General features: G+C 39.6%; 1 protein-coding gene and 1 pseudogene across 1 annotated transcript; both read left to right on the top strand.

Annotated features, from left to right (window-relative positions):
• Window positions 1-9,256: 9,256 nt before the first annotated feature.
• On the top strand, window positions 9,257-10,250 carry LOC148298630 (V-type proton ATPase subunit B-like). The gene is given in 1 exon segment (XM_088276743.1): window positions 9,257-10,250. A coding segment is annotated over 1 exon segment (729 nt). The 5' UTR covers window positions 9,257-9,521.
• A 1-nt stretch (window position 10,251) lies between these two features.
• Window positions 10,252-10,722, top strand: LOC148298629 (V-type proton ATPase subunit B pseudogene; annotated as a pseudogene).
• Window positions 10,723-15,398: the final 4,676 nt, after the last annotated feature.

Below are 15,398 nucleotides of genomic sequence, written 5' to 3'. Positions count from 1 at the left end.
ATGTCGGTGCAATAGCTTTTGAATTCTTCTTTGAAGGATGTTAGTTTATCCGAATATTTTTGATGCGCGTTTTGAGCGATAGACTTATGGTTCATGTATGGGTTCATCGTAATAAGTCTAAGCCAAAGCATTAAAAATTTCCCATTACTCATGAGCATCTATCCCTCACTGTTCAGAGGAACTGGGATGAACAGTACGAAACTCATAAAATGATTCGAAAGAGTAATGAATCTTTGCCAGTTTTCCTCAAACAGGCCAACATCCAAAACTTCATCGCACATTTCTAAAAGCTTCAACACTTCGGAAGGGTTTCGATCTTACTCTTTATTTTAAATATTTGAGGAGTTCTTATTCTTTTTAAATTGCGGGTATATATTCCTATCCGCATTGCCCCATTATTTCCGCAGAACTTTCGTAATTTACCTTGTCTTACCTAATGGCTTTCTGACAGGCTCATTATTTCCTGTATTTTTCTTGAGGAATTTATTTTAAGGCTTCATGCAGTAAATAGCAATGTTATTACAATATATTTGGAGCAGTTCAATCTAATTTAGAAACTCTTCTGTTAAAAATATTAGAAAGTTTAAATTATACGAGTTTGCTGATACCAGCAAACTATCATTTCACACATATAAGTTAGTTTCATCTATAGCATATATGCAAATCAAGCGCAGGACTCAAAATTATTAGCGAATTTTACTTCGTTGTAAATAATCTATTAAATTTCGCGAATGCCTTTCACTCCAAATTAAAGAGCTGAGAATTTCCTCGAATGAACAACGCCTCCTAATTAAATAATTATCTCGAGGGGACATTGGTCTTCTTACTTCTTATTGCTGGCAAATAAAATTGAACCAGCCTTTGATTTCGATTGAGCACTCGCTCTCAAACTGGACTTTATGATAGTTTCGTGAAAAGATTCAAGCATCGAAGGCTTTCTATTGCTCTATCTTTTTATGGATGAGACTTTATGATCTGATTAATTTAGTTTGGTTTCGGTTCTATTGTGATTGTAATCTGCAACTTTGGTACAATAGTGAGTTATGACACCAGTGTGATCGAGATCGACTTCATTTTGCTCATAATCGACGGCTTCATTGCAATCGTAAACTCCAGTAACCCCAATGTGAGATTCATACATAACAGCCTGAATGCGTTCGTAATTCACAACAGATTATTCAAGAATATTTTCAGCAAGATGTTTTTTTTATTTTTTTTACATGTTCTGATTTCTTTATTGCCGCATTTGTTCCAGATAGTTTGGGTACTTTTTAGGGCCTTCACAGCATTTACATTTTCGATTTGCATTCCCATGTGCGGAATTAACTTTCCTCTAAGCTGTAGCTTATTTTCTGTGCCTGGGCGTTTTAACCTTCATTGGTCTCCAACTTATATTAAAAATAACATTTGCTTGAATCAATAATTTGACAAATAGACTATAATCCAGTCATCATATAAATTTAGATTGTAGATGCCTTGGTGTTAATTTGAATATAAATTAAATGAAAAGAGGAGGATGGCGCATGGCGGATATTCTTAGTAAAATCGTGGTTTTATTTGTGTGGATACTGATCTTCACTATCGCTATTGCTTATTCTTACTTATATTTGCCAGCGCTTTTTGCATCGAATGTACGAATGAATGCTTATCGTAGAAAATTGGATTTTATTTGGTTGCTCTTCTTTTCTGCTCCGCATTCATTTTACTGATTGTGAGCTATATGAGGGTGACATGCACGGATCCTGGTTCCCCCAGTTTATCCCTTGTACTTTATTTATGAATGTAGGCTGAAGAATATCGCCAAGCCAACGCCTTATCCCGAGTAATAAATTAGTCCCAGCAGAAGAACATCAGAAAGAAATAGCTCAGAAAAATGCAAAGGCAGTAAAGGAACAATAGCCTCTATGAGTACTTCCATATTAATGACAGAAACTAAGAAATTGAAGCTCTCAAATAAATTGACTACTGCTTCAAGTGTGAGAATATAAAGCCACTCCGCACCCATCATTGCAAGGTCTGCGAAAGATGCATCCTGCGCATGGATCATCATTGCCCATGGGTGGGGACTTGCATTGGACGTGACAATCATAAATTCTTCATACTTTTCTTATTGTATGCTACATTAGGACTTCTCATTACTGCCGCATCGATCGGTGTAGACTATTTCAGTGGGTCACGGGTTCTTTCCCGACTTTCAGGCTATGAGCCGCAGATACTGATCGGAGTCGGAATCGCATCACTCCTCCTCTGCTTGTCCATCGGATTTTTGCTGATTACTCAATTGATTTCCAGTTTATAGAATCTGACAACCCTATAAACCTTCATCCGTGGGATCGAGCATAATGTACCGATATTGAAATATAGAACCCTTGGGATACTAACAGCATATTAGACAACCTATCATAGATCTTCGGAAGGGGAGTGTGGTTTCTCCCTGCAAAGCCTATTTTCACTGAGGCAAACGACCACTATGGAGCATAGAATAGTCTGGAAGGCTGAAACTAAAACTGATTGATTTATTGAATTTTAAATTGAAATGAATAAACGACATATCATGAGAGCCTTCATATTCCTGAAAGTGGATCAATTAAAGTGAAGAACCGTGATAGAATGCGAGCAATTGCTTCGTAAATGGCTTCACTTTCATGGTGTTGCAGCTATTAAATCATCTCCACTGCACCATTCTGGTAGAGCATGTACACAAAATAGTTTTTCTGCTTGATTTCTAGCTCTTTCTCTTTGAATTTTTCTCCAAGTGCGATGATTTTGAACAAGGACTCAAATATTGTCTCGAGTAGGCTGGGGTCCCCTTCGTTTTTAATTATGTTAGCGTAGTATTGTATAATGTCGATGCTCTTGTAGTAACTATAGAGCACTTCGGGGTTGCTGTATTCGACTGGATTGGTGATTATGAAGCAAATTTATGTTTTGATGTCTGGCAAATCGGATTCGAACATCTTGAATAAATAGTCCATGAGGTCTTTTCGGGATAGGACTTTTTCTATGCATTAATGGTTGCTGGCTGTGATGTTGGATAACACCCAGCAAGCCTCTCTCCTCAGTGATTTCTTGGCCTTGCGAAGGAGCAGTGGCTCCATATAGTCAAGAATACCCAAAGAAAGAACGTATTGAGTTTGGGATTAGGTTCCGCTTGCGATTGAGCCCAAAATGCGAAGTGCAGGAAGTACGAGAGTATCACTCTTATCTTTGATATATTCGATGAGTATTGGCCCGATGCCGGAATCCACAACATTCTGAATTTTATCGACTTTGATGCTCTATTTCGTTTTGTTGGTGAAGTATGATATTGCCCAGCAAATATTCGTGATGATGGACACATCCTTGATGAGTCTGTTAGCCAACACGAAGAATAGGATAGGAAGTGCGCCTTTGATATCACGATACTGGGCGAGGGGCTTGCTGCGAGTCAAATTCGATAGTGCCCAAGCTGCCGACTGGATAATATCAGCGAACCCTGGGTTAGCATTCAATAAAGGGTGCAAGATTTCTATTACTTTTACTAAATTGTTCAGGCCTCCGTTTTTTATAATGCTATCCCGATAGGATGGAATGTCGCAGGCGATGTTTCCCAAAGCCCAAATCGATTGCTCTACTATGCCTATGTGCTCTGACGTGAGGAGCTCGATAAATATTTTTATCCCCCCCTTGTCAATAATTGAACTGCATTGCATGCTGGTTCCTGCTGCAATGTTCGTCATTGACCATGCTGCCTCCAGCTGCAGTTGCGGATATTCCGATTGTTTGGAGAATTCAATTAGTTTTGGTACGATCCCGGCATCAATAATCTTTTGAATGGGAGGGCTTTGTTTTTTACAGAGCAGTTTTCTGATTCCAATGGCTCCAAAGTGTTGCTTCATGGGATCTGGGTCGTGGATGGATTGCAGCAGCTCAAGGAGTTGTTCCTCATTAAATTAGATTGCTTGAAATGCGAGAATCTAGTTGGCCCACCTCTTTTCAACAATCTGCCACTGCTTCTTTTCCTCCGCATTTTCCTGATTGATAGTGGCCGCATCGTCTAAGTTAGTGGTCATTTACTTAAGTTGCGTTTCTTTTCGAAGATTTATTCTCGATTCTTCCTGCGCAGTTCGATTGCAAACTCCTCCCTCTTCGTCTTGAAAAAATCTTTGTGCATTTTTAATTGGCTATCTACCTAAATCAATTAATGCTTTAACTTAATTTAAATCTTAAAGCGTCGATCTATAATTGGAAATGCAATTCATCATGAATGTTAATTGAAGTCATAATAGATGCAGAATGGACGTCGATTATAAAAATCAGTCATCCTCTTCGACGTACTCGATAGGATCTTCTTTTTTCTACATGCTCTTAAAAACAGGAAGGCCGAGCCTTCTACTCTTCTCCTGCATCTCAAGAGTATATTTTTCATCTTCGATTTTCTTTTGCTCCACCTTTGCGAGCCACTGATCGCCATGCCAAACAGGTTTGTGATAGTTGGGCTTCATGTCAACTCTCTTCGATCTCCTGACTTTAATGTTCCTGCCCATGAACTCCGTGCGATCGTAGTTATCGATGGCCATGTAGGCATCTTCTCTCTCATCGAATTCGATAAATGCAAACCCTCGATACTTCATAGTGATATGATCTTTGGGGATTTCGATCGACTTGATTTCTCCGAAGGTATTAAAAAATGCGTATAGGTCGTTATGGGTTGTTTCGTCTGGGAGATTGCCGACATAGATGGTTCGCTTGTATGTGTCCTATTCTTACATTTATCCCATCTCTTATAATTATACAAATTAATCTCAGTTCCATCATGCCTCATGAATTAATTAGCACACTGCTATTACAAACATGTATGGAAACATGAATAATTTGATTCGAGTATGAATCATCAATCTTCTTCAGCCAGGAAGACAACCTTGACTCCGGAGTTGGACGCAATTCCTTTTAATGCTTCGAGATATCGTATTTGCATTGCGGCCTTTCCGCTGAGAATGTCAGCAGTTTGCCTCATCAGCTTGGCTGATTCCACTTCTGCTTGGGCGTTTAAGATCTTTGATTCTAAATTAATTGCTTAAGGTACATGCTAATCTTTTTTATTTGGCGACAGCTGCCAGGGTGTCTTGCAACTACTGATTAAGAATGATGTCCTTAATCAGAATGTTTGTGATTTGAATTCCCCATTAGAGGACCTGCCGGGCAACAAACTTGCCCAACTCGAGTGTCACTTCTTCTCTCTTATCCAGCAGCTATTGAAACAAGTAGTGTCCGCTCACTGATCGCAAAGTTGAAAAGGTGAGTTCACGGACTGAACGATCGATGTCTGCCACAGAATAAAATGTCTTCCTGGGTACTACAATCTGGTAATACACTGCAGCATCAATGGTGACTTCGATATTATCCTTGGTCAGTGCCTTTTGCTTTTGTAAGTTTATGATTTGAGTTTTGGTGTCGATTGAGAATATTTTATCCGTGAAGGGATTGAAATACTGCAACCCTGAGCCGACAGTCTTTACATACTTGCCGAATCTTTGATAAATACCAACATAGCTCTGATCAATGGTTTGATAAGGATACTAGACACAGCATAAGCAGGGGCAACATATTCTCAAGTTGCCACAGCAGTCGCCCAATTTGTATACGAACTCTTGGTAGGCTCCTCCCAATTCGAGGTTTCCTTCTAAATTTTAGGGCAACTCTTCTCGTGGGTATTTGCTTGGGACTCCTGAGACATTATTAAATTTAAATGCATCATCATTTTTTTTTTGGGGGCCTTGAGGAGAGCGTTGTGGGAGTTGCTGATACTGATTAGGAGGAAGTTGTCCGCCTTGATTTATGTAAGGGTTTCGGCTTTGCATTCCCTGTTGGTCATGCGCTCCCTGCTGCCCTTGCAACCCTTGATGCCCGACAGGCCTCTGCTGGATTTGTATTTGAGCAGGAGCATTAATACTGCCTGGATTTCCTAAGAGGTCCTGGTTTCCTTGAGGAATAAGTCTGCCTTTATCTCCCTACATACTTTCTTGAATGTCTAAATAATAATGATAGTCTAATGAAATACAGCATTAGTGTAAATATAAACAAACATATATTTTGGTTCAATAATGATTAATATAAACTGCATGAATTATGTGTTAATAAATGAATCAGAGGGAGTTTATCCAAATTTATTTATTTAATTTATTTATTTAATTTATTTATTGAGTAATGCATAGTTAAATTGATTATACTCATCATCAGGGGCAATCGTAAAGGGACTCAAGGTGCAAATTGGTCGTCATGCCACCTATCCAAATTGTAAGTATCATATGCTATAAGCTGTTTTGAGGAACCAATGGCCAAGTACCTGACATTACTAATGAACCACATTAATGCACAGGAATAGTCGATCGACAGCCAAACACCGTTACTATAAATAGAAACATAATGGGGAGAATAGTGTTTTGGCAAAGGATGGCGAAATGGAGTTGGAGTTGTTTGTTTGGTCTGGAGAAGAGGCACATAGATTGGGATAGATTAGATAAGCTGACGGACTTGAGTTGATTGAGCACTGATTTCTCTGTCTGATCAAAATATCTAATCTATTTTCTATATTTAATAAATGAAGTTAATAAATATTAATATAATATTAAATATGTTAATCAACATTAATTAATTATTCCACAATGTGATAATATCATATTGATTAATTAAAATACATAATATTAATAGTAATAATAATATTTATCACTCATTGATATTTGATTGTGCTTTATTGATGAATGTGTATTATAAATTTAATTATGTTCAATCATTATTTCGAACGATGAGGAATTTGATGATAAAATACAGTGCCCGAGCAAAGAGTGAAGATGCACTACCCATCGAAATTCAGCATATATATTGGATTATTTCCATAAAACTCAAGCTTTAAGTTTAATTTTAATTTTAATTGATAACTTATCTGATCAATTCTCCAATGAGTTTTACACTTTTTGCATATATAAGCAAACTGTTCTATCGAACCATCCCTGAGGCTACTCGATTTAATTTGATAAGTTTAACTGCATTATCCAGCTTACTTATAAGTTTTAATTGGAGGTCGAATTGCAAGTACATATATTAATTAACTCAAGAAAACAAAGGAATTGAAGTATAGTTGCCATATGGATCCCAAATAAATCGTTAACTCTTTAAAGTATTCGCATGGAATGATTCAAATAGGCGCATGGCTCATTTTAGAGAATGTGCTCTTATGGTCCAATCACTTCAAATACAAAATCTGTTCAGTCTATGTGCACATGATTTGTGGCATTTTCATTGGAATGATCACATTGAGTGGGGCGTTTCAGTTCCTCGGGCCTCTAGGAATATCTATTGTTAGCAATGGGCTGTTTGAGATTATTGCATTCTTCAATATTTCATTGCTCCCCTTGATGGTCGCCACGGGTGGGATCATTAAGTTTAAACGGACTTCCAAAGTAAAGCCTTCCAGTTTACTTAATTCGAAAAGGTTCCATATCATCTCCGCCTGGGTCCTAATTATCGGAGCAAAGTACAATCTCTTTGTGGGTTATGGCATCATCAACCTTAGGTTTTACCCCCTTTTAATAGCAGTAGATGTATTCTCGCATCTCCTCTACTTGCTGCTCAAGTACTTCGGCCCCAAGATAGGGTCGAAATCCATTAAGGATAGGCATCCCGATCTTGATTTGAGGAGAGTACAATCGACTGAAGCACTCAGATTTTATGACAATAATTTTGTAATCTTCGCAAATTACGTCTACCCCATTGAACAACTAGAGGGCCATCACCCCGGTGGTTCGCAGATCATCAACCAAGTGAAGGGCAGAGATGTCGACAGGTTTCTCTACGGAGTGGAATCGGTCGAGATCTTTAATGACATCAGACCCCTCAGCCACAGCATTAACGCGATCAGCTTAGCAGGGGAGCCCATCGCCAAGCTCAATATCCCCAACGTTTATGAGGGTATGCTGGACCTCAATGAAGTGTAATACCAATCGAAACTCAAGATAAACTCATAGGCTTAAATTTACTTGGTTTATCTGAAAAGCAGCGATTAATAGAGTTACTTACGCTACAGGGGCTATGGCTTTCTCAATCAAATCGGGCGATACTACGCACTCACGGCCGACTAAAAAATTACAAGGCTCTATACCATGGCCAATTTTCTACAGCCCAACAACGTTGCCATCATGGAAAGACTGAATCCTCTCGTCAGGGCCAATCCCAACGTATACGCGTAAACCTTCAGAGATTAGTTTCAAAGGGCCAATTATGATGTAATTCCACTGCTCATTAAATAATATGAAAAGGGAAAATTCACAGGGAAGTATTTAACATTAGAAAAGTAGTTTCTGATGCTGCTTAGCGAGCCCAGAGGATTTGGACTATCCCTTCAAGATAAGAGTCCTGGAACAATTGTCATGTTCGCAGGGGGAACAGGCCTCAATCCCTACTGCGATTTAATAGACTTACTCTTCAAAGACCTTTTGATCCAGAAAAATCATCCTTTATCTGCTATGCTAGAAAGCAATGACCCAATTTTAAAGTAGCGGCCTTTTAACAAATTTCAGTTTGCCTTGTATATCGCAGTAAATTCAGTGGCTGAAATTCATCCCATCACCCTGTATCAAATACAGTAGCTTGCGGCGCACAATAAATTGCGATGCGCCCTCAAGGCTAAAGATGAAAAATAGAAGCTACTCCAACTAGCGCAGTCATGTCCAAACATAACACAGTCATCTTCATCTTTTGAGAGTGCTTGTATAAAATAATCAAAAAGCGCATCCCATATCTACATTTGTGGCCCTTCGAACATGTCCAAAGCACTCAACAAAACTCTCAGCTCGACCTACTCAACTGCCCAACTCTTCACAAACTTATGACTCAATCCAGTTTCGAGGTTGATCCTTTTTATTTATGTTTATTTGTATTTAAGTTTGCATTCATTTATTTATTTTATGCGATGAAATCACGCTTATCCATACAATAATTCACATACAATATTTCAAATCAAATAATTCACATACAATAGATCACAATTAAATTTCTCTGAAACTGAGATTGATATGGCCATGCAAGTGTTCCGATCAGTCAGCACCCTTCAATATGAATGAATTATTCTTGCACTATGGTCGAATTAGTAACTGCAGCCTCTTTTCAACCGTCATTCCTGTTTATTAATATTATTGAAATTAATGATAAATTGCTTGTTGATAGCTGCTTGTTGATAACTTTTATATCTTTAAGAGATGAGTGTATCTGCTTTCAATGCCAACATGCAGGCAGTCACAAGAGACTACAATATTACTCCCAGAATCGACTACAGAACTGTTGTGAAAGTCGATGGGCCCTTAGTTATTCTTGACAATGTCAAGTTCCCCAAATTCGCTGAAATTGTCAACGTCTGCCTCGGGGACGGCTCGGTTAGGAAAGGGCAAGTGCTCTAAATTTCAGGAAAAAGGGCTGTTGTGCAAATCTTCTAGGGTACATCAGGAATTGATAACCTCTATACGCATTGTGAGTTCACAGGCCAGACCATGGAGATGGCAATTTCAGAAGAAATGTTAGGCCGATCTTTTAATGGGTCAGGAACCCCCATTGACAAGGGTCCTCCTGTATTAGCTGAAAAATTCTTAAATATTCAAGGCCAGCCTATCAATCCGTATCAAAGAGTGTACCCTGAAGAAATGTTGCAGACTGGTGTCTCAGCTATCGATGTAATGACATCAATCGCCAGAGGACAAAAGATCCCACTCTTTTCAGCCAATGGTCTCCCCCACAACGAAATTGGTGCACAAATTGTGCGTCAAGCATCTCTCGTTAAAGGAAAGGATGTGACTGACCACTCAGAATAGAACTTTTGTGTGGTGTTTGCCGCTATGGGTGTGAATATGGAGGTCGCTCGTTTCTTTAAAACAGACTTCGAACAAAATGGTTCAATGGAGAGAGTTGTGCTGTTTTTGAACTTAGCCAACGATCCAACAATTGAGAGGATTATTACCCCTCGACTCGCCTTAACAACTGCTGAGTATTTAGCATATGAGAAAGAGCTGCACGTGCTGGTTATCATGACCGATATGAGCGCCTACGCGGACTCTTTGAGAGAAGTATCTGCAGCCAGAGAATAAGTGCCCGGACGTCGTTCATACCCCGGATATCTTTACACAGATTTGTCGACGATATATGAGAGAGCCGGAAGAGTGCACGGAAAAAATGGTTCGATTACTCAGATTCCTATTTTGTCGATGCCCGTAATCATATTTTAACATTCAGAACGATGACATCACGCATCCCATCCCTGATCTCACTGGCTACATCACTGAGGGGCAGATCTTCATTGACAGGCAGTTGCACAACAAGCAGATCTATCCCCCAATCAATGTGCTCCCATCTCTTTCTCGATTGATGAAAAAGGCTATTGAGAAGAACAGAGCTGATCACGCCCCAGTTTCGAATCAACTGTACGCCAACTACGCAGCAGCCAAGGACACAGCCGCCATGAAGGCCGTTATCGGTGAGGAGGCTCTAACAGAAGAAGACCACACCCATTTGTAATTTTTGAAGAGGTTTGAAAGTGAGTTCATCAGCCAAGGCCAGTATGAATCAAGAGGCCTTTACGACTCATTGGCCTTGGCGTGGAAGTTGCTGTCGTTATACCCGGAGGAGAGTCTGTCGAAGATCCCGAATGACATAAAGAGAGAGTTTTACAAAAAGAGATTAGAAGAAGATGAGCAATGATTATAAGTAATTGAATCGTTAAATACTATGCCATTATGCTACTCAATTCACTCAAGTATTGATATTCCGGCATAGTTTCATGTCAGCACAGTGCTAGTATCAGATCAGTTATTAGCAGAGCATAATTTATCCTATTAATAGCATGGGCACCACCTAATCGGGATCCAAGCGCACACTTTTGAGCTATTATCAAGTATTGGAATCCAATTAATCGAACAATTTATTCCTACTTCTCAAGCAGAAGCAGCATTACTTTGGCGCCCAAATTCACTGCGACAACCAAGATGAATATCTCTAAATCGCTAAACTCATTAAACATAAAATGGGCCAGGGCCGGCACAGGACCTACTTGTGCCAACTTATCGAGCATGAGGAGGAAGAATCTCGAGAATACTGTTACTCCAACACAATCATTAACCTTGTATTTGAAAAGTATGGGCACACTCTTCAGTAGGAGATTGCCACCAGGAGGAGCCTTAAAACCAAGTTCACTCCCAAGTAGATTAAAAACTTGCTATAGGTGTGCATCAGGGGCCTGTACTAATTGAAAAATATGGCCCATCCACACCCGAATGTCAGCAGCCAAAACATCTTTATAACTAAACACCCAAATATCATGCCTGCTAAACTAGGAGATCCTTGGATGTCCTCTTCAACAATCAAGGACGATGATTCCATGAATCATCACAGTCATTCGAATAATCCAAATCGTAATGCTTATCATAGACAGTATCCTTCTCCTGAGCAGATAAACTTTGAGAAGGGCCAATTATACTCATAATAGTATTGCTTACATCGATCCAGTATATTTTCACTAGGGTTAACAATATTATAAACTCTTTATCTCGAGGATCTGCGCAGTGTAGTCTATCAGCCGCAAGAGCAATCACAACAGTAGTCGCAAGGCTTACAGATAAACTATGAAGGACTGAATACAAAGATTGAAGGAGTATAGGATTCGTAGCTGAGATCGAGGATAAAGGTGATGGTAGCAAAAGAAGCGAAGGACAGGGATCTGATCTATAGTTGGATAATATAAAAACATCTCAGAAACGCATGTTGGTCTTCTTTAGCTGGTAATGGCCCAGGTATAAGCCGCAATGCTCTGCCAGAACAAAATTCAGGCATTTCTACTGAGACTCATCTAAATATGAACAATCTTCCCTCTCTACAGAACACCCTGAAATTCAGCAACAACGCTCATTTCAACAAGGGTTAAATTAATGGTATTCCATCTAATGCATAGGATAACGACATTCAGAGGCTTAATAATTTAAACTCCCATACTTCAAGGCCCATCTCCTTTCAACCCAATCATGAACAATTCCTTATTCAAAGTGTTTCTCGCCCAAAGAATATCCAATTCGATAATAGGAAATAGCGTCCTATATACTTTCAGCCTCGATGTGCACAACCCCTAAATTATCCTCCTATGATTCAAAATAAGCTGGCTGCGACTGTGAACAATAGTGTTATAAATCCGGCATATGAGCATTTAAGACACTTTAGTTCAGCGAATCCATCCCTTCATTGTGATAAGAGCATGCAAAGCACATCCCATACATCGAATGCATTAACTCGATTAAATACTACGCAACAATTGCACAATTCGAATAGGTCACCTGATTATAATAGCACTCTGCGGAAACAGCCTTTGCTTAAATAGGACATCATATGGAAGTGGAGAGTTGGGGATTGTCAATAAAAAGCGGAAACAGTGATCAATCCTGCATTCTATTGGCATGCAAATATTAAAAAGTAAGAGCAATGCTCAATTGTTCCACATCAGTAAACTTCGAGCTAAGTCAACAGCAAATTGCTCGTTTCTCGATTAAATACCCCAATCATATCACTATAGAACATGAGTGTTCATACAACCAGCACCCATCTCCTCCATAATCAGAATAGCCACAACTTAGATGCCCAATCTCATTCAAGCCACATAAATGAAGAGCTCAGGAATGATCTCGATGATCGTAGCTATTAGGCAGGGGATGACGAGCACACCAAGGCTAAGTATGCATATGCTGAATAATTGTGCGAAATTGGAACATACTCAGGCTACATCAACCCTCTTACACGCACCAAATAATCGATCGGCAGGTTCGTCGATAAGCAAGGCAGCGTCTATGATGGCAGGTGGGCCAGAAACATGAAGAATGGGTATGGCACACTTTATTACTCCACTGGCCATATTGCGTATCAAGGCACATGGAGAAATAACCAGTATGACGGGTTCGGTCATGTCTACCACCAGAAGTACTATGAGCAAACTCACCAGCTCCCGAAATAAACCTCCAAGTTGGCATACAACATGTTGGAAGATGCTGATGAGCATTGGACATGCTATGAGGGCGAGCTGAGCGAAGACAAAAGGCATGGCCATGGCATTCTCAAATTTGAAAATGGAGACGAGTACGTAGGCATGTTTATTCAGGGAAGAATCGAAGGGGCTGGCATGTACTATTCAAAAAGTGGGAACTCAGTCCATGGGATGTGGGACAATAATAAATTCATCCGAGTCATTCAGCGATGATCATTTCATAATATATATCCGTAAATTGCGCGAAAAAATCGATAAATTTCGCAAACTTTGAGATTCTGTGCTGTGTTCATGATCGCTAACAAAATAATTGCAGATAACTGCTGAAGCCAACCAAAATAATGATAAAAGGGTAAGAGAGATAACGACAGAAGTTGCATGGGGAACGAAGCGGCTGAACGTTTGTGAGCGCTTCGCGATTGATGACTACTATCATATAGATAAAATACTACATGATATTTGTTGTAGCGTATTGTAAATAATAAGAAATTTAATTTTGGAGGTCCCTGATCGGAAAGCAGGTATGTATGACTCCGTGTTAAAATTGATCTTTATTTAACTATTAATCAATGATGCGCCAATATGTTTCGGAGCCTAAAGCCCTCCTCGACGAAGCTTGGAGAGATAAAGATGTTCATTTCCTTCTAATACCAGATTAAAATCGCAGAGAGATAGCATAAACTAGGGAAATACAAGTTTTGTTTGATTGATCTATCCGTCAATGCGCATGGTCAAGAAGAAGATAACAAGTATGTCCGCTCTGCTTTCTATCGCGCCAATATCCGGAAAGGTAACACTCTCATTGAGAGCATCTCGAATCGTAGTCCTGCTTTTAATTTAGATAACAAAATGGAATGGGCGAGAAAAGGAACTCCCAAAATATTGGAGATCAAGCTTGAATACATTCGTTTTTTCCTGAATAAGCTAAAGTTATAGAAGACCCAGAGCAGCACGGCTTAGATTATATTCGAAGGTACCGTTATACATTATCGTAGGGGTCAATCGAGCATTCAGAGAAGGGAAGAGAGTCTAGCTGATCAAAACTGAGAAGGTTAATGGCGAAAATGCGCAAGTTTCTTTCCACTACGCTTTCAATGCTTGGGTAATTTGCTCCAGAAATGTAAGCCTCCTTGCAGCTTCTTTGAATGATTTGGGAAATTATACTGAAGACCGGTATAGGTTCGCAGTATGCATTGCAGAGCAGTGGTTCTCGTAGATTGAGGCATTATCGAAAGAGTAGATTGGCTAACTCAAGAATCTTTTAGATGGATTCACTATTATTGGCTAATATTGTGGAGATCCGCAGTATCAGCACCTGATCCGATATGGTGAGGTCTCCATTAAGTGGTTCGCTATGGTGGACAACTACAGTGAGGAATACTGCTTCGATCCTTTCCATACTGTCAAATCATTATAAAGGTTCAGATTTAAAACTGCGAAAATCAAGAGCATTGTCATCAGCAGCCAGCCATAGCAGTTCTATCACTCCTTAGAAAACCTCTACACTAAGACAGCAGAGGCAGGCCTTGAAGATGAAGACTATGGAATGGAGGGCTCAGTTGTCTACTTCACTGTTCAGGAAATCAAAGACAAAAACTCTGTGCGGGCAATTGTGGTTGGAGCAGGCAAGCTTCAGACTTTGGAGTATAGATATTATCGAAAAATTATGGAGAAGCTCACTCGATGTATTTCCCACAAATAGTCAGCATTGGAGCTCACCCGAAAGTATGGCAACTAGTTGAGGGAGCTCGAGGCCAAAAACCAGTGCCATACCCTTTTTCCGCTCGAATATTACATAAAGATAATGAAAGGAGGGCTCGAATTGGTGGAATCGAGCAAAATTAAGGAGGAGCAGCTCAGGGCCAATTACTTAAATATCTTGAATGTCATATTTTACGCGGTTCATAAAAACATATCTTTGAAAAAACATGGGAAGAGCATGCTCAAAGACTCCAACTTCGTCGATAAAGCAAAGGAGATTCCTTTCATGAAGTATGAAGGGTTGGGATGTTCCACCAAGATAATTTATATCATCCTTGGACTTCCCAAAATGTGTAAGAGCTACCTCGCTAAAAAAATTGCCCCACATTTCTAAATTATGGAAATCCCGTATTCGATACTATAATATTCAGCGCCTGATGATGTCTCAACTTAATAGCATCATTTCTAAGCCCTCTGCACCCCAAACAAATCGCCAAACTCCCTCGAGCATTACTTTTTGGATGGTTCTTTTACGTCGGAGTTCATTTCTCAGCTGATGAGCTAGCTCAGAAAGAAAGGAGATCCCAATTGTTACTACAAGCCGATCCTCATCAAAGATGAAGCTTGTTCAGAAGGATCGCATACCTTTGCA

Source organism: Brachycentrus maculatus, unplaced genomic scaffold (assembly GCF_059751285.1).
Source record: "Brachycentrus maculatus isolate JH-2025_06_01 unplaced genomic scaffold, ASM5975128v1 h1tg001790l, whole genome shotgun sequence".
NCBI classification, from domain to species: domain Eukaryota; kingdom Metazoa; phylum Arthropoda; class Insecta; order Trichoptera; family Brachycentridae; genus Brachycentrus; species Brachycentrus maculatus.
The sequence above is the reverse complement of the archived record's forward strand: the minus strand, read 5'-3'. Positions and strand labels throughout refer to the sequence as shown.